This window comes from Lithobates pipiens, unplaced genomic scaffold (genome assembly GCF_037356315.1).
Source record: "Lithobates pipiens isolate NorthernLeopardFrog02 unplaced genomic scaffold, aLitPip1_a1.2 Scaffold_8, whole genome shotgun sequence".
NCBI classification, from domain to species: domain Eukaryota; kingdom Metazoa; phylum Chordata; class Amphibia; order Anura; family Ranidae; genus Lithobates; species Lithobates pipiens.
In genome coordinates this window covers 80,329,996-80,350,470 of record NW_027507903.1, presented here as the reverse complement: position 1 = coordinate 80,350,470, position 20,475 = coordinate 80,329,996, and the positions used below count along the sequence as shown (strand labels likewise).

The 20,475-nt window shown below is 40.6% G+C and overlaps 2 protein-coding genes across 2 annotated transcripts in view; one reads left to right on the top strand and one right to left on the bottom strand.

Annotated features, from left to right (window-relative positions):
- CCPG1 (cell cycle progression 1) overlaps positions 1–4,068 on the top strand; it is a 66,677-nt gene extending 62,609 nt beyond the window's left edge. Inside the window, exon 10 of the mRNA XM_077468386.1 lies at positions 2,879–4,068. Coding sequence (XP_077324512.1) covers positions 2,879–3,044 — 166 coding nt within the window. The 3' untranslated portion in view covers positions 3,045–4,068. The remainder of the gene's footprint in view (positions 1–2,878) is intronic.
- PIGB (phosphatidylinositol glycan anchor biosynthesis class B) overlaps positions 4,034–20,475 on the bottom strand; it is a 54,315-nt gene continuing 37,873 nt past the window's right edge. Inside the window, exons 8-12 of the mRNA XM_077468387.1 lie at positions 17,714–17,925; positions 14,986–15,050; positions 13,104–13,305; positions 10,054–10,234; positions 4,034–4,765 (exon numbers count right to left, since the gene is read on the bottom strand). Coding sequence (XP_077324513.1) covers positions 4,646–4,765; positions 10,054–10,234; positions 13,104–13,305; positions 14,986–15,050; positions 17,714–17,925 — 780 coding nt within the window. The 3' untranslated portion in view covers positions 4,034–4,645. The remainder of the gene's footprint in view (positions 4,766–10,053; positions 10,235–13,103; positions 13,306–14,985; positions 15,051–17,713; positions 17,926–20,475) is intronic.

Below are 20,475 nucleotides of genomic sequence, written 5' to 3'. Positions count from 1 at the left end.
ACAAAGAAGTGCAGAAACCGATAGGCTGCTCTTCTAAAATTATCTCAAATGCTTTAAAATGGTAACCAAAGCCAGAAAGAAAGAAGTGTAAGAATACAGAAAACTACCATTCAAATGGATTGAAGAATAGCAAAGAAGCCAATGATCAGCTCCAGGGTGATGAAAGAAGGTGTAAAGTTACGTGTGAGTACTGTAACAATTAGAAGGCGCCTATGTGAAGCCAGGCTGTAGGCAAGAGGCCCCCGCATAGTTCCATTATTGAAAAACCCGCATGTGCTGAAGAGGTTACAATTGACTGGCCTAGAGAGAAATGGCGCAATATATTGTGGGCCGATGACTGTTATTTTTGGGTCTAGGGGGCCGCAGACAGTTTGTCAGGTGACCCCCAAACACTGAATTCCAGCCACAGTACACTGAGGACAGTGAAAGCATGGTGGCGAATGCATCATGGTATGGGGATGTTTTTCATACTATGGAGTTGGGCCTATTTATTGCATACCGGGGATCATGGATCACTTTGAATACATCAAAATACTTGAGGTCACGTTGCCTTATGCTGAAGAGGAAATGCCCTTGAAATGGGTATTTCGACAAGGCAATGACCCCAAACACACCAGCAAGCAAGCAGCGTCCTGGGTCCAGACCAACAAGATTAACATTATGGAGTGGCCAGCCCAATCCCTGGACCTTAATGCAATAAAAAAAACTTGTGGGGTGACATCATAAATGCTGTTTGAGGTAAAACCCCCAAAAATAGAGGAATTGCGGCATGTAGTGCAATCATCGTGGGCTAGAATACCTGTTCACAGGTGCCAGAAGTTGGTCGACTCCATACAAAACAGATGTGAAGCTGTACTCAGGAACAGTGCTTATACAACTAAATATTAATTCAGTGCTTCACAGGAAAGCTAAATACATGTTCAAGCATTTTTCAGTTTATACAGTAAATGTTTGAGATTGTGAAAAAAAAAATTGTGAGCTTTACTTACTTTTTTAAACGCTCTATTATTTTTATCACAACTGTATATCCTTTGGGCACACATCACACTTATGCATTGTGTGTTAAGACACATATTCCAACGTGTGTTGCATTGCCGTTAATTAAAATGGCACCCTGTAGTAACTGACAACATGCCTGCAGTGGAAGCCGGGTTACTTCTGTCACCATCCTTCCTTTTAGGAATCAGCCTACTGAAGGTCTGGTGTATTCAAAAATGAACATGGTAGGCCCAAAATTATGCATTTCCAGTTATTACTCTCTTTTAAGACGTTCAAGATTTATGAATGCAGATTGAAAAAACCCATAGAGAGAACAGCTAATGCCAAATTTAAAAAGAACTCCAGTTAACCAGCAAAAAAGAAAAAAAACATTATAGGAACAGGCATCTGCTAATTTGTTATTTTTGTTCAGCTTCTCTCATGAGTCACATTTGTTCCACACTGCATAGCCAAGAAAATGACTGCCCAATTGTTGGTTCAGCATTACTGCTTCATGTGTCACCCGTTTGCTCATTAGACAAAGTTGGACAGTGATTGCTGATTTTTTATTTTATTTATTTTTTTATTTATTTTTTTATTTATTTTTTTATTGTCCAGTTAGGCCCCTTCCACACTATTTAGTTTTTCTTCCAAAAGCAGAAAAAAATCTATATATATGCATGACTATTAAATCCTATGGAGCTCTGTGCACCGGTCAGTTGCGTTTTTAAAAGTCCAGCATGCTGTAGGGCTTTAAAAAAACAATAAAAACACACCTCCCCATTAAATTGAATAGAAAACACATAAAACAAATGGTTGAGTTTTTTGAAGTCATGTGTCCTTTTTTTCACAGATGTAAAACTCAACGAAATGGGATTTTTACATTTTTGCAATGGAGCAATGTGAAAGCAGCTTTTGGCAGGCCATAGACGGTGTGGATTTCTTTCCTGCAACTACGGAACACAGTGATTTATTGCTAGCCGCTATAGCAACCGCTAGCGATACTCTCAAGTAAATCTGACAGGCTGTTGTACCCAAGTTGATCAACTTGGTACATTCAGCCTGCCCACACACAGTTTGAATCAACTGGCTGAGATTCAACCCATCTATGGTCAGCCTTAAATTAGAACATTTCCTTTTAGATTTACATACCTTCAACTATGTTGTACAAGGGCCTGCCCGATTGAATACAAATTGAAAGTGTTTAGGTGTGACCTCATATTATATGGTTTTGGTAAATCTAAAGGAAAATTGTACAAGAAAATTATATAATTTATGGTAAGCTTATAGTAGGCTGGTAAAGTTAAGAAAACTCTGAAAACTGAACCAGAAAATTGGCAGTCTGCCTGGATGTGCTTCAGGTCAGTGGTTCTCAATCTCGTCCTCAAGTACCCAACAGGCCATTTTTGGGAATTTCTCTTAGGGCCAGTTCTCACCAGACGCAGTTCCGTGCGCTTTTTTCTGCACTAAAAATGCATGCAGTGTTTTCAATGTATTCCAATGGCTCTAGTTCACACCATGCAGTCAGTTTCTGGTGCAGAAAAAACGGAACTGCATCTGGTGTGAACTGGCCCTTAGATAAAATAGCTGTCCAAAATACCAAACAATTGACTCAGATTTAAAGCACCGGTGCAAGATAAAAGGTAAACCTGCAAACATGGCCTGTTGGGGGTACTTGAGGACAGGATTGAGAATTACTGCTTTAGGTCACAGGTTTGTAAATTACCAGGCTGACTGAACAGACTCACAAATACCCACTGTGGTTTCAGCTGTTTTCCAGGAAGGGGTTCCACTTGTTGGGCTATTCATACCACTCAGGTCTGTTACTGTGTTTTAATAATGCGCATTAATTAGCATGCGTGACTACTTTTCTATATTTGTAATTACTGTCGTTTTCTAGGAAACCTGAAAAAATACCCGCTTACAAAGAGAGAAAACATGAACAGAAGAATCAAGCACGATTTAAAAGGGAAGGTAAATGGCATAAGCATGGGCGTGCCAATGGAAGACACATGGTGAATGTTGAAATAGAATTAGGGCAGTTGCCCTTTGATCCAAAATATTGAATAGCATGAATCACTTTCAATCATATAGTTAGCCTTAGAGCCAAGATATGCAGTTGGTTACTGTGGACATTTTTAAACCTTTCCCATTTCTTAATGTTAGAGAAACTGTGGGGGACTTCCAAAGAAAGGCACAGCGATGGACAGATTCTTACTGCAAATTTGTGATTTCTGTGTCATCCCATGATCGGGGGAATGGGTAACACTGTGACCCCTCAGCATTTTTGACATATTTTGTGTCAGTTCTCCAAATATTTTTCTTTAAATTCATTTTAAAAGCATAAAATTCTAATTGTTGGGAGTATGTTTTATATATATATATATATATATATATATATATATATATATATATATATACAGGTTGTGGTGTACTGGTAAACTACTAGATGAGAATTTTACAATTGAAGCTGTAAGCAAGGCTGGCCATACGCTTTGCAATCTGATTGCACAATCGATTTTAGATTAACCAAAACTATGTAGGGTGAGGGCCTATTTAAATAAGCCATTCAATTTGTATCCAATCAGGCTGGTTCTTGCCATACATAGTAATTGGTAGAGCTAAAGGAAATTGATTGTACAATCAACTTGTCCCGTGTATTGTCCCCCTGTTATTTCATCTCAGACACTGCACTGTCTCTCCTTGTGCCTTTATTTCTAAATGACACCCCCCCCCCCCCCCATCCTGTTATCCTGGCTCTAAGTGGCTGGTGTTCTCTGTTGTGAAATCTGTTTAAGCTTTGCTAAGATTTTCATTTAGTAATGAACAGATTACTTTTGGTTGCTTGCATGACTCCGTGTCATCTATGATCCCCGAATCACAACAAATAATTGTCTGATGTGTTTCTGTGCTAATAGATGTGCAGTGTTCAGTTTCTTTTCCTATTAACAGAATTTTTCGCTAATTTGTAATGTTCTCATTTCATTTCTTGCGGTTCAGAAAAAAATAAAATAAAATTGGTTTTCAGTGTTTGCAGGAACAATAAGACACTGAATAAAAAAAAATAAAAAATAACTTTATTTAAAATCATCTTTTTGTTTTCTTTGTCAGAAATGTACACACACACACACACACACACACACACACACACACACACACACACACACACACACACACACGTGTATCCAGTAGCGACTTTGATTTGTGGCTCTTGCTTGATTAGGTAATTCGAAGGGCAAACTATTTGAGATGTAGTTCTCCTCCTCCTCCCCCCCCCCCCCCCCCCCGAAAAGAAAACTACATTTTGTATTGTTGTATTCCATCACACACCGCTCACAATATGGAACGTTCTGCTATCCATTGTCCAGAAAGCACCCTCTGGGCGTTTTTAAAACCACATCTGTCCACTCATATAGCAACATCTGACAAATCCATCTCTTCAAAAATCCCAATACCAATTGAGAAGTGCTTTGAGTCCCCAGGCTGCTAAGCCTCATAGAAATATTATCTTTGCATCACAGTGATCAAGTGAATTGAGGTAAGTTTGTAGGAATGGCATTGTCACTTCAATAAGAATATTGCATCTTTATGTTCTATTTAGTTGGGCCTACAAAAGATCTTATCCCCTTACGAGGACATACAGCATGACCCAAAACGTCACCCTCCTTCAGTTCAGGTCCCGTTCATACATGTAGATGTGGCTTCCAATTCGACCCTCTGGCACATGAGTATGGAATATAGATGCTTTCTTCACATAACTGTTTGTAGTCAGAAATGTACTTATTTCCTGTGCAAAAGAAAAGAGAAAACATTGGTCATTATTCAGAGGCTCAGAGTAAATATGGCTAGGCCGTGTTAATCTGTTAAGTAGATTTGTACTGAACACTAGCTCTTCTTTCAACTAATGGAATTTTAGATGTTACAAAAAGCAGCACTGGATTATCACAAGGAATGAGGAACAAAAATCAATTGTATAGGAGATTTGATAAGTAAAACTTTCAAAGTTTGTTGTTTGTGATCTTAAAAAAAAAAAAATCTTCAGGCTTTAGAACTACTTTACCTTAACCTCTCCAAGCCACACTCGGGATTGCATTGCAGGATCCTGGTGCAGCTTTCTTGTCCCCAGAAATTGTTATGCAGAGAAGAAAAAGTCCCACCGCTCCAGGAGCACACGTACAGAATGTGAACGGTTCTCTTGGCCCGGAAGCCACAGGTGCTGGCAATTGCCGACAGCAACAGATGAAAATAGACTCTGGACTCCGCACTCTTGAGAAGTACCACTTTTCTTTATTGGAAGATCACATCAAAACACAGCAGACAAAGAAAAAGCTTTTTCTTTGTCTGCTGTGTTTTGATGTGATCTTCCAATAAAGAAGACAAAGAAAAAGCTTTTTCTTTGTCTGCCGAGTTTTGATGTGATCTTCCAATAAAGAAAGGTGGTTCTTCTGAAGAGTGTGGCAGTCCAGAGTCTATTTTCGTCGGTTGCCCCAGGACTTGTTACCTTGTCCCCAGAATCCTGCGATGTCCCTCCACTCTGTCTGAGGGCTCTGTCCTCCAACCCAATACTTCTGTGTGCCAGGCTCCGTTCCCTGAGACCATCGAGATGCATGGGGGCGGAGTCCAGCGGCAAATTCAAAAAATTCATAACACATACAGTACACTATAATCTTACAGATTACGTTACTGTATGAAATCATTTCACATCCTTTTTGTCCCTAGTGCTTTGTCCAGTGCCCTGCATGTAGTTTTATATTACATATACTGTTCTTTCTGCCTGAAAACTTGAGATCGTCCATGGCAACCAAAAAGTGTTCCTTTACGTCAAAAGTGGTTTTAGACCAGCTAGAAAACATCGATTAATAAATTAGAACACTTGCAGAATTGAGCGATTGTGAGGAAATGTATTTTATTATTATTATCTTTTATAATTATTTATTCTATTATAATTTATGATTGCGTTTCAAAATTTATCATACTACTAGACATGTTTGGACAGATTTAAGTGTATTATTGCTAAGAATTACAGGCATACAATATAAAACGCCAAATCTCTATGCAAAATAATTGTACTGCTTTGAGACGAAAAAAATCTGACAACCATACCGCCAGGGTGGCTACTGCATTCTCTACATTAGGGTAAAAAAAAAAAAAAAATTCCCCACATTTATTTGTATATTTTAGGTGATGAAGAAGCTAAAAGTGCACTTTTAATGCAAATACACCTATTGGGCTACGATGCCCCACTGTGCAGCCTTTTCGGCTCTGCATAGTCTTTACATCAAATTTTTCACTGTTGGGTCCACCTCCACCTTATGGTTGCAGCACTCTTTACCCCCTTAATGACCAGGCCATATTTTGCGATACGGCACTGCGTCACTTTAACTGACGATTGCATGGTCGCGCAATGCTGTAAACTAATACTAATAATTGTTTCCTTTTTATCCCCCACAAATAGAGCTTTCTTTTGGTGGTATTTGATCACCTCTGTGGTTATTTTTTGTGCTATAAACAAAAAAAGACTGACAATTTAAAAAAAAAAAAAAAAAAAAAAACACCTTTTACTTTCTGCTATAATGCATATCCAAAAAAACAAAATGTATTCATCAGTTTAGGCCAATATGTATTCTGCTACATATTTTTGGTAAAACCAATAAGCGTATATTGAATGGTTTGTGCAAAAGTTATTGGGAAAAGATTTAGGGACTTATTTATTTATTTTACTAGTAATAGCGGGGGATCAGCGCTTTTTTTTTTTTTTTTTTTGCAGGATTGTGGCAGACAAAGCTGACCCCAAGTGACACTATTTGGTGACCAGTGGCACCAATACAGTGATCAGTGCTATAAAAATTTACTGATCACTGTATAAATGGCACTGGCAGGAAATGGGGTTAACACTAGTGGTGAAGGTAAGTGTTCCCTTGGGAGGTGCTTTTTAACTGTCAGGGGGACAGACTGGGAGTACAGAGAGAGATAGTTGTTCCTGATTACTAGGAACAGCTGATATCTCTCTCTCTCTCTCTCCTCCCGTCATGACTGGGATCCACCTTGTTTACCTAGGCAGATCCCCATTCTGCCTCTCTTCACCGTGATCGCGGGTGGCTGGCAGACGTACAGTCCGCCGGACCTGCAGGCGAGCTCCCACGTGCCTGCTGTATCTAATGCACCGACCGATGTAAAAGTACGTTGGTTCACGCAGCCCGGCCGCCCTGCCATAGTATATGTGTGGTTGCTGGTTTCGGAAGTGGTTGTGTGGTGTTGAGCAGACCTCAAAGATCTCAGTGGAATTGGGACAAAGGAAAACCTAAGTGAAACCAAAAAAACAAAGTCAGCACAAGGGACATAAATTAGTATCCCTTGTGTTGATTTCTCTGCTGCAATGGGGGTTAATATAGCTAAATGGCTGTTACAGGCTCTCATCAAGAAAGCCCGACTAGGTCTGCCCTTTCTACCCAGCTTTGCCATTCATAGTAGCCTACGTACAACTTCTATGAATGTAGGGGGCAGAGCTCTCACTGCTCCTCTAGTCATAGATCACTTTCCACTCATAGAAGCTGTAGTATAGCTACAGTGGAGAATTATTAACAGCAGAGGAAGCAATATAGGGGACACATTCTACTAAATTATTTCCCCTGTGCTGATTTTTCTTTTCTTGATTTTAACTGCACTTAGGCTTTGAATATAAGACTTGAAAGGGGGTTGGGCAGGGGTATTTAATGTATTTCTACTGTTGCAGCCAAATTAGGATAACCCCTACTTTATATCTGTTACATGTGTTTTAGATCCTCATCTCTGGAAACTACAGCAAAGAAATATTTCACTAGATCTCTTTGTTTGAGGGGGGCTAGGAAGTGGTGTTTACCATAATTAAATCTGTCTGTACTGCACAGGCAGATCTCTCATAAGTAGATCTAGCTATGAACACGGTCTTAAAGTGTTATTAAACCCAGGACCCTGTATTCACTATATCTGGTCTGCCACAATATACAGAACATGTACTGTTCAGAAAAGCAACACTTTCTAGCAATACACACCAAACTGAGCATGTGCAGAGTGACTCCAAGACTATCACCAGATGGATTGAGGACAAGAATGGGCGAATCAAACAGCCTTTTAACACAATGCGGAGGCTTAACCCCCTAGGTTCCAGAGTGAGTATTACAAGTATGCATATCCAGACTGATTTTACTGTTGTGGGTTTTGGCAACTCTTTAACAAAGGGTTAAATATTTTAGGAGCTGGGCTTCTTCATTGTATAATGAGATGGAGCTCATCCTGTCCTTAAAGCTGGCCATACACGGATCAAAAATTCAGCTGGTTAAGCAGTGACCTGCTGAATTCTGATCCATGTATGGCTATCTTTGTTTGCAGTTTTGAGACAAGTCGATCAGATGATCGACTTATTTTCAATGTTGCAAAACATTTCTGGATCAGCGGTTGCAGCCATTGGCTGCAACCGCTGATCAGTGCATTCTAACAGCAGAGTCCCCTGCTGTTAGGCCTCTTTCACATGACCGATCCGTTCAGGTCCGCCTGTCAGTTTTTTTTAGGCGGACCTGAATGGATGCTCCATAGAGGTCTATGGAGCGTCGGATGTCATCGGTGAAATGTCCGCTGACATCCGACCCGAAAAAGTATGACGGAGGAAGAACCTACTTTTCCATCCGTGATCGGATTGGGCGACGACGGACTCTGCGGTCCGTCGTCATCCGCTCTCCCATAGGGGAGAGTGGCGGTCTGACAGGTCTGTCCCTGCGCAGGGACAGACCTGTCATCTTCCTGCTCAGCGGGGATCGACAGAGCAATCCCCGCTGAGCAAGCGGATGTCCACGGGGCTGATCATCACTGATCCGTCCCGTGTGATAGAGCCCTTAGAATACGATGTCTCAGCAGGCAAGATTCCTCTATCTACATAGATGGAGGAGGAACTAGTTTTTTTTTTAGTTTTTTTCTTCAATCAAGAGAAAAAAAAACAAATATACACACTATGGCCACCTTAAGCCTTTCTATTGGGACAGATCACGCTGAACATGCTGAGAAATGCTTGCAATACCCAATGACACATCTTCTCCTAAGAAACATTTATAGGTAGGCAATATTTTGTAGGTATGCCGTGTGAGATTGTAAGAAACATAGTGGGGTTTTCTTTAACCACGTCAGCTCCGGAAGGTTTTACCCACTTCCTGACCAGGCAATTTTTTCCGATACGGCACTGCGTAGTTTAACTGACAATTGTACGGGCCTGCGACGATGTACAAAAACAAAAATTTATTTTTTTCCCCCCACAAATAGAGCTTTTTGGTGGTATTTGATTGCCTTTGCGTTTTTTATTTTTTGCGCTATAAAACAAAAAAAGACCGACAATTTTGAATATAAAACAAAAATTTTTTTTTCGTTCTGCTATAAAACATTCTCAATTAAAAAAAGATTTTTATTTTATTTTATATATATATATATATATATAATCTATATATCTAATTTTTTAATCAATTTAGACCAATATGTATTCTGCTGATATGTATTCCGCTGATTGGCACCCCTGCTGATTGGCTCCTGCTGTGTCCAATCACAGCGGAGGGGCCCCCTAATCCACATGCACAAAATCACGTACAGGTACGCATATTTTGCACAGCCGGGCCGCCCTGCCACAGTATATGTAGTGAGCGGTCTGGAAGCGGTTAAATAGACTGCAAATGTGGAAATCCTCTTTAAGTCCGACAAGTATAACTACACTAAAAGCTGAACTGCACTTTAACACTTGCACAAAGCTACATTTGATTACTATTACAGCCAATCATTTCACTCCAGATCAGTCAAGCGACTTTACTATCCTCACCTTTTCTGTTCAAAATTTTTATTGCCAACATATCAAAAAGCATGACAAGGGGTATTCATTGGTTTCAATTAACCAATACATTGTTGACAATGAATAAGGAATTCCAACGAAACATTATTGGCATTGGGGATACAGAGAGGTTTAGAAAAGCAGCAAATTAAGCACAAGGGAGAGATACCGTGTGATAATCCAGATGCTGGGAAGACTAATACATTATACCAATATATCATGCTTATCCTCACCTTTTCTAGAGCACTGAACATTACCAGATGTGTCGGTAGTCTGGTGGCATCATGAAATTCTGCATTAAGCCAGGCTATGGGGCTCATATAAAAGAGCTCAGCTTCATCCACATACGTCTCAGGGTCTCCAATATCCGGGGGACACTCAAGAAAATTCATCTTTAGAGGGCAGTGAACATGACTTGAAGAAAAAAAAAAAAAAAAAGCCGCACACTTACACCTAAACGTGAGAATAAATTTTACATACATATCTTCAATGAGAAAAATCAGCTGAAGATGTCTGCCCTTCTTTTGATGAATATTGGAGGATAGATTAAAAGATATTCTTTTAAAGTGGCATTAAACCGGACCTCTTCTATCGGTCATAAGTGCTTCTCTCTGCGTTAATGTACAATGAGCCACACATGCAAAGCTCAGAGTACATTTATGACACGGCTCTGTGCCACGATGATGGGACTCCTATGTGCCTGCACTGAGGTCATGGCATTATGGCCCAGCCAATCAAATTCTTGAACAGTCCGAAACTGGAAAACTGGAAGAAGATGGAAGTGCATGTGACCAGCGGGGGTGCTGACAGCACAGCGTAGGAGGGGACTGACAGGTAAAGTCTGCCATACTGTGCTAATATGTAGTGCATACTAGTACATTATGGCTAAAAGCTCCTGGGAGTCCATTAAAAAAAAATAAAGAAATTGTGGAGTTTAATCCTGCTTTAGGGAAATGTTCAGGAGTGCGACACATGGAGTGCCCAAATAAACGGAAGTCAAAGCGAGGAACCAAAGCCAGTTTTCAGTGAATTTACTAAATGAGCACTGACACCTATTCACAAATAACTAAATAGGGCTCAGTAAGTACTGATCATTAAGATCACTGAGTGTCATTTCTGTCTGCTGCCTTGTTCTTCTGCTATCAGCATGAATCAATTCTGACAAGTTTTTCCTGACACCAAGAGAAAAAAACAAGGGAGCTCCAGCTGATTGCACAGCACACAGGAACAGAGCTGAGGCTGTCAAAGGGGGGGTTTGTCCCTTCCCTCCAATCAGCTCACAGAGCTCTCATCACTGAGCACGGCAGTGTGCAAGTTCAGCTCTCTGCTCCCTTCTTTCTGACTCCTCAGACAAGCTTTATAAATAGTGGACTTTGAACGGATGAAGAGAAGACTGCAGATAAAGAGATACAACTTATACATGTGTATCACCTGAGGCCAGTCAATTCACTGGGTATATGTAAGGGTTTACAACTACTTTAGGCTAGTGAAGTCATTTTTTTTGCATACCCGATCATATGATTATTTGCAGGAGAATTTAGAAGAGAGGCGTTTCTCCTTGCCTATCCTGAGAGAATTGCCTGAACTCATATGCCAATAATGTTATGCATCTAACAAAGAAAAATAATGCAGCGCCTCCAAATATAGATTAGTACAAACGTAAAGCATATGCTAACACAGCATTCATCATGTGTAAAGCTTCCACAATATTCAAAAACGATAATAATAAATCTGTGTGAATAAAGTCCAATGCAAAAAGAGTCCGAAAGTGTCTTCTTCCAGCTAAAGGAAATCCTTTCCACCATGTGAATATTTGACAAGTAAAAAGGCGCAATGTTTAGATATCTCAAAATGACAATATGTAGTCCATAATAGTCCGGTGCCAAATATGGGGGAGAAGATAGGCGAGTCTGTCAGGGCTGCCACCATGGAGACCAGAAGCAAGTTCTGGCAAAGCTAGGAAAAAGACCAGGGTAGGGGCGGCTCTGAATATGTATCAAGTAGGGATGGGCGAACGGTTCCTATGTTTGGGCCGAACTTTGGTTGTTCTGCCGAACACCAAACAATATGCGGCTTTCGGGGCAAATTCGAAAACCGACGGAACACCGTTAAAGTCTATGGGACATTAACATGAAAAATCGAAAGTGTTCATGTTAAAGGCTTATATGCAAGTTATTGTCATAAAAAGTGTTTGGGGACCTGGGTCCTTCCCCAGGGGACATGGATCAATGCAAAAAAATTTTTTTTTTTAAAACGGTTGTTTTTTCAGGAGCAGCGATTTTAATAATGCTTAAAGTGAAACAATAAAAGTGAAATATTCCTTTAAATTTCATTCCGGGGGGGGGGGGGGGGAGGGGAGGAGTCTATAGTATGCTTGTATAGTGGTGCATTTTAGAACAGTCCCTGCACAAAATTACATTTCTAAAAGGAAAAAAAGTAATTTAAAAGTACACGCAGCTATAATGAATTGTCGGTCCCGGTAATACAAATAAAAGTAATTGAAAAAAACGGCATGGGATCCCCCCAGTCCATTACCAGGCCCTTTGGGTCTGGTATGAATATGAAGGGGAACCCCAAACCAAAAAAAAATAAATGCGTGGGGGTCCCCCCAAATTCCATACCAGACCCTTATCCAAGCACGCAACCTGGCAAGCCGCAGGAAAAGAGGGGGGGACGAGAGAGCGCCCCCCTCCTGAACTGTACCAGGCCACATGCCCTTAACATAGAGAGGGTGCTTTGGGGTAGCTCCCCAAATCACCTTGTCCCTATGTTGATGGGGACAAGGGCCTCATCCCCACAACCCTTGCCCAGTGGTTGTGGGGGTCTGTGGGCAGGGCGCTTATCAGAATCTGGAAGCCCCCTTTAACAAGGGAACCCCCAGATCCCGCCCCCCTGTGTGAAATGGTAACGGGGTACAAAACGTACCCCTGCCATTTCACAAAAAAAGGGTCAAAATGGTACAAAAGACATGACACAGCTTGGGACTAGTAATTTATTAAAAAATAAAAATGTCCCACGAAGTCCATTCATCTTCTTCTCTCGCTCCACTGACGGACAGAAAAAAAAAAAAATAAAATAAAAAAAAAAACGACGCGAAGAAGATGAATGGACTTCGTGGGACATTTACATTTTTTTATTTTTTAATAAAGGACTTGTCCCAAGCGGTGTCTTGTCTTTTGTACCATTTTGATCCGTCCCGTGTGAAAGGGGCCTAAGACTGAAAAGTGTGTTTCTTCTTCAAGTACAGTTATTACCAATTCTTTTAATTGTAAAGTGTGCTCACCTGTAGTAAGGAATGGAGTGACAGGGCATTAGAACCAGGAGGGAGGAATTCTCTTTTTTACACAGCTGTTGAATAGTCGACATTACATCAAGAGCTCCTCTTTGATGAACTAAGCCAGTGTAAAGGGCAGGAAGGAGGTTTGACACCACCAAAACACCAACAGCTGTCTTCTTCCAACATTTAAAATGAGAAAAGGAGAAACCTATTTAAAAAAATAAAAATAAAAAAATAATAATATGTATATATAATAAAAATCAATTAAGCTAAATCCCCCCCTTCCCAATCACCTACTCTAAGCCCCCCTCTTAGTCCTCATAACTCCACAGTTACCTCATCCCAACATACTCTCCTCATCCCAACATACTCTAATCTCCTCTCCCCCCCCCCCCGCGTGATCAAATGCGAATGTACCATTATTTTTTTCATGCTCACTCGCCAAAACTACATTCACAAATAAATATCACTATCCTTTAAGCCCTTAAAGCAATTTTTTCTATGTAACAATCCAACGCCATACACTCAGAGTCCGGATCAATACCAGATGATTCCCCCACCTACAACTCAGTGGTATCCGGTTTTATTTCGCTAGCACAATCATAAGGTAAACTTCACTTGGAATGTTTATTGGGACAAAGTCCCAACTATCACAATTAGCGTCACCACATTACCTTAATGATGTGCTATTTGGTTGATTTCGTAAAACGTTGTTAATGTTGGATCCGTTAAGAAAACTAACCTATAAATACCCTGTCACTTACTTTAATTGATGCATTTGTCAAATAAAGATTTTACTCCCCTGATCAATTTAGATTATAACCACATTCGTCACATTTGTTTAGGTTAATGCAAATGTCCATGTCATAACTACAAGATACATACAATATATTACCTAATTGCTTCTTCCCACTGTACTCAAGACACGTGTTCAGCTATAAAAGTTGGGTTTACTCCCAGTGTGTTGAGAATAGTGGTGGATACAATGGTGGCTAAGTGGTTAGCACTTCCACATAGCAGCACTAGGGTCATTGGTTTGAATCCTAACTACAGCACTACCTGCCTGAAGTTTACATGTTCTCCCTGTGCCTGCGTGGGTTTCCTCCCACACGCCAAAGACATGCTGGTTGGTTATTTGGCTCCTGTCTAAATTGGCACAAATTGTATATGCGAGTAATGCTCTGTTCACGCGGTTGCGATTAAACTTTGGATGTGGTTCCCATATTCCATAGAGCCAAGTAACACAGGAACCTTTCCCAAAACCTGCACTTAGGAACCTTAGATTCTAAGCCTCCATTGAGGGCAGGGATGATGTAAATGTACAATATACAGTATAAAGTAAAGCGTAAATGGTCAGCGCTATGCAAGTACCTATAATAAATAGACTCCTTAAAGTGAAACTTTCATGAATTTTACAAGTGTACATAAAAAGAAAAAAAAAAAAAAAAAAAAAAAAAAAAAAAAGCTTCACGCAAAGCCTTTTCCTAGGCAGAGATAATGCCATCAGTGGTTTTGCACAGAGCAGTCCAGGTCCTCCTCTTCTAGGGTCCCTGGAGCTCCTGACCCCTCCCTCCTGTCGAGTGTCCCCACAGCAAGCAGCTTGCTATGAGGGGGCACCCCAGCCGAGCTGCAGCTCCGCTTATCCATTCAGACACAGAGCTGCGGTTCAGCCCCGCCCCCTCTGTTTCCCGATTGTCTGAGTTTGAATGACAGAAGAGGGAGCCAATGGCACCGTTGCTGTGCCCCAGCCAATCAGGAGGAGAGTCCCGGATGGCTGAGGGACTCATGGACATCGCTGGATTGAGATGGGGCTCAGGTAAGTATTAGGAGGGCTGACTTTACAACCACTTTAACAAGTAGTAAATAAAAGTGTATTGAATCATCTTACCACAGAAGATCATGCAGAGCGGCAACACAGGATAGATAAATCGAAATTCTTTATGGCTTAAAAAGCTTTAAAAAATAAATAAAAAGGAGGAGAAACATTGTCAATAATGCAATAATAAAAAAAGTAATATCTACAAGTCATATCGATAAGTCATTGCAAACCAATAGAACAAGGAGACCCTAAACAGCTTAGCCAGGTAATTTCTTTGTAGTATGGACAGTATGGATTATGTAATATTGTATTCCACATTTAGATTTCATGTAGTTTAGAAATCCTTGTACATGTACAGTATATCTTTATTATCCACACTAAATTCACCAATTTATATATAACCTTATTTACAATTACAAGAATGAAATATTAGCTTAGAATATATATAGAACAAAACATCTGGATACCTTGGGCAAAACTTTTTTTTGTTTTTTGTTTTGTTTTTTAACAAGGCCCAGTGACCAACTTACAGAATTGCACATAAAAGCACACATAAAGTGAGTCTCAAAGCTCAAATTCAGGTGTGATCTTTATGGCATACTTACACTGATCCAGCTTGGAGCAATATAATGATGCATATTTCACACCACCAGGGGGAGTGGACAATCTCTGTAGTAATCCATGCTTCTCCAGCGATAGCTGCAATCTTCCAAGACCCTGTGGTGAGCGGTTTGCCCACTGACCACAGAGGGTCATTCGCTTGGCCCTGCTGCCATTTACAGAAGGCTGTGTATTTTTTTAATACAATAAATACAAGACGTTCTCCGATTGGATGTGGCGACGAAGGATGGGGGAAGTCAGGATCTCCACCTTGTCCAAAGCAGCTAGTCACAGGACCCAGATGATCATGACCATCACTGTAGCAGCGTTGACTATTACATAAATTGTCAGCTTCCCCAGGGCCATTCTGGTGTGTAATATGTATACTTACATTGGTGCAAGTGGACCATGCTACTGCAGCGATGGTTGTGATCTTCCAAGTCCTGTGACAAGCAGCTTTGGATGAGGTGGATAGAGATGGTAATGTCAGGATCTCCACCCCAACCAATCAGAGAATGCCTTGTATTCATTGAATTTTTTATTTATTTTTTTAAACACAAAAAGGTCTTGTAAATGGCAGCAGTGCCTGTTGTCTGAGTGCAAAGGGGTAGACGCTTGACACAAAACCCAATAACTAATCGCTGTAGTAGCATAGATTACTACAGTGATTGTTAGCTTCCCCTCGAGTATGAAATATGCTCACTTACATACGGTAGGTCCAAACTGGACCAAAGTATGCAACATAGATCATACCTGGAGTTCAGCTTTAAATGCTTACTTGCAAAATTTTTCCTTTCCATAAATGACTTTATTTACACCTTTGAACTTGCTAAGGAAATAGACCACTCCAGGAAGAGTCTGTAGTTTTCCCCTTTTGGCTGTGCCAGGGAATCGACTCTTCCTGAAGTGGGCATTTAAAGCTGAACTCCAGGTATTATCTTATTGCATACTTACATTGGTCCAGTTTGGATATTTCTTTCTTGAGGGGCCAACTTGAATATGATGTCAGCAGATGCAGCTGTCACTCAAGTGAAACTCTATAGCACGGGACTCCAAACTTTGTAAACAAGGGGCCAGTTTACTGTCCTTCAGACTTTATGGGGGCTGGACTTTGGCCAGTGGGAATAGAAAATGCCCCAGTGTCAGTGAAAATAGACAATGTCTTAGCCCTTGTACACACGGTCAGACATTCCCACAACAAAATCCGTTGGATTTTGTCCGACTAATTTTGTCCAAAACTGGTGTTGCATACACACGGTTGGACAAAGTTGTCGGAAAATCCGATCGTTCGTAACGTGATGACGTTATTTCGTTACGACGGGACTACGTTCAGGTAAGTAGCCAATAGCTTTGGTCTAGGAATTTGATCTGAGCATGCGTGGCACTTTGTCCGAACGGAATTCTCTACAAACGATCGGACAAAGTCTGATCGGATCATGTTGTCGGAAAATTTTTATATCCATCTCTCAAACTTTGTTGGGTCGGACATTGTGGCGGAAAAAGTCAGATGGAGCCCACACACGGTCGGATTATCCGACAACACGGTCCGATCGGACATTTTCTGTCGGAATGTCCAACCGTGTGTACAAGGGCTTAAAGTTGGTGGTCAGTTGTATTTAAAAAATGTACATAGTCCCTGTGCCTAGTAGGTGAAGGACTAGCACCCCATCATTGGTATTAGTGGAAGGAATAGGGTCCCCATTGTTTGTGTCAATAGAAGAAATAGTATCCCATCGTTGATGTCAGTGGGAGGAATCTGCATTTTTGGTCAATTTACGCCTTATGCGTGCAATTGTACACCGGGCATGTACATGGCGATCTGTGGGTGTGCGCCCGACATACAATGACGGCAATTCGCACAGCCAAGCCAACCTGCTGTGGCGGCTGGTTGGCAATCGGTTAATTACACAGAATCAGCAGCATGCATGTCATGACTCTTGGGTCTGTTGGTTTTCTATTACTTTACTACACCTACTAGTAAATTATATGCCATGCAGAAATATAAATTTATACCAAAAAGAGTCATTGATTTGGTTAGTGATATTGGACTATTATTTTGAACACAACTGTATAATGCAGCAAATGTCACATTCTCCAAACATTCACTGCAGGTGAATCATTCAATTTACTTGGGATGAATTTTTGGTAAATGTCACATCCATGGCTTTATAATTATATCCCACAGTGTTTTGCTTACCTGTATATTAGCAAAGTCCAAGCTATAGCTACCAACAGGACTACGTATCGTCTTGGTGCCACCACAACACCATGTAAAAAGAATGGTAGGTGTGTGCCAATGATGACTGGAAATCCTTGACTGATGTACCAGTGCCATGGATGAGACCCATAGAATGACCCCATATTTTGTAGAACATTAAATTTCAGAAAATTCCACTGAACAAATGTCCACTAGAAAGAAAAGCAGAGGGTGGGTTTAATTAGGGATCCGGAAAGCATAATACTAACTCATGTACTAGAACGGAGGTAATCACAATTTAGAACTTTGAACCATCAAAATAAAATTCTAATTTTAAAATGTATTTTTAAATGTAATTTAATTTTAACTTTTTGATTCTGCAAATTAAAGCTCAGCTGCGGGAATGTTTTCTTTCTTTGGGATTCTAGCCAGTGTTTAAAAAAAAAAAAAAAAAAAAAAAAAGCAGCATCGTCTGCAATACTCACCTTCTCTCCAGTGCTGTTCCTCCACATTAATTTATTTTTGCCGCAAGATGTCTGCAGTCTTCTGGGTAAAAGTGTTTCTGGAGCAAGTTTTCATTGCCTTAAAATGGTACTTTAGTCAGCAAATTAAGTCCTGCTAGATGACTTTAGGCTGGCCCATTTTCCAGGTATAGCTACGTAAAACATTAAAAATAAGTGTCTATATGGTGTAAAATCCAGTAATCCCGTGTCCCACTCTGCTCGCACATGCTCAGTTTCTCTCTATTTGTTTTAGGCAGGGTGCAGAATTTGTAGAGGCCAATTTGCTGACAGCGGAATTAAACCCTCCTATCCTTTACAGCCAAGGAAGCTGCTTCTGTTTGATCTGCAACTGCCATGGTTCTACATGTAATCAGTTATAACACCAGCCATTTATTGGTTTGACAGTTTGGTTGAGGACACAAGCAAATGAAGCTTGTGTCCTCACAAGCAATCCCAGCATTCCAGGAATGTAACGGTTTACTGAAACCGTTAAATCAATGGTTTAGTTCCGCTTTATGATTTACTGCTGCTCAGGGGCTCTGGGCTTCAGCAAAATGGCAGCCTCAAGCAAGAAGAAATAGGAGCAATGCTGGAGATAATATACAGTACACGCTAATTTTGGTAGCATAATTATTAATGTCAAATGTATGTTCCTTGCTAAAGAACATTATTTTTTTATCAAATTGTTAAGGGTAAAGTTCTGCTTTAATGCATGTTATGCATTAAGATAAAAAAACTCCCTACTACTTGAGCCCTTCTCCAATCCCTAAACACTTACCTCTCATGATCCAACTCTGGTCTGCCAGCAGCACCACTGCCCTCTTTCTGGTCTCACAGAAGACTAAGAGCAGTAGGAGCCATGTGGACACACACAGCCTGGTTCGGGGGCACATCAACATGGGTGTCCCCTCAACACGTGGCTTGCTAAGGGGGAACCACAGAAAAGAAGGAGTGGACAGTACTGGCAGGGGACACTAGGGGGACCTGCACGGTAGGTATAACCTCTTTATTTTATTTATTTTTTTTATTACAAAAAATATTTGCCTTAATCACTTTAAATGACACCCAGTGTCATTCAACCTGGAAGACTGAGGAAATACTGTGAGTGAAGGGCATCATAGACCACCCCTGAGCCCTGTCCTTGCAGTGTAATAATGCAGAGAAGGGCCCTGGTGTCATCAGTGCAACTCTCTGCACCAATGAAGACTGCTCAATATTGGGAAGAGATCTGAAAACACACGCCACACAAACACACAGCAGGGGGGCCAGGGGGAGCCTAGAGTTGGGCATTAATGTTTCAAATATGAACGAAATTCTGTACCCATGTCATAAATATTTTATGATTTTTCAATTGTTAGGGAAACCTGTCTGCAAAAATATTAGTCTGTCCATAATGATCATACATATAGATTTCATAGTATCTCACATGCAATACTGATACTGCATTAGTAATATTTTAGTATTAGATTAACAGATGAATGTCAGCCTATAGCCTATATATTACAGCTTATAGGCATCAGACAGGAAAAAAAAATGATATAGAAAGAACATTTAAAGTGTACTTATAGTTGATTATTTCCCTTCTCGCAGCCTGAGCTACCCAATATAATTCAGAAACCTCAAAATAAATATAACAAAAAAAGGTATTGATTGAGCTAGAGCTATAGATATCTCTCTATTTTGATCAATCTGTGGGAGTGTACTGTGAGCAGACAAGCAGTGGTTTCCTGGATTACTTGTTCCAGTAGCTCTGAATCTAACTTGTCTTTAGGGGTGAATTTACATTCTCCATTCATCAAAACCACCACCAACAGAATGCAGAGGGTCTCACCAAGAGGAATGCAGAGAGATAGAAGTGATGTGGAGGTCAGCAGGAGGAGCCAGGTGATCAACAACTCTGGAAGTGTTGGTTTCCAGCCAATTTTGGGGGACCATTTCTAATGATCAGAGAAGTTTTAGGCTCTGCAGATAGTAGGCCAGTGATGGTGAACCTTAGCACCCCAGATGTTTTGGAACTACATTTCCCATGATGCTCATGCACTCTCAAGTGTAGGTGACCATCATGGGAAATGTAGTTCTAAAACATCTGGGGTGCCAAGGTTTGCCATCACTGTGGTAGGCAATTACAGTTGTGTTTAGAAGTTTACATACCCTGGCAGAATTTATGATTTCTTGGTAATTTTTCAGAGAATATGAATAACACAAAAACATTTCTTTCACTCATTGTTGGTGTTTGGCTGAAAACATTTATTATCAATC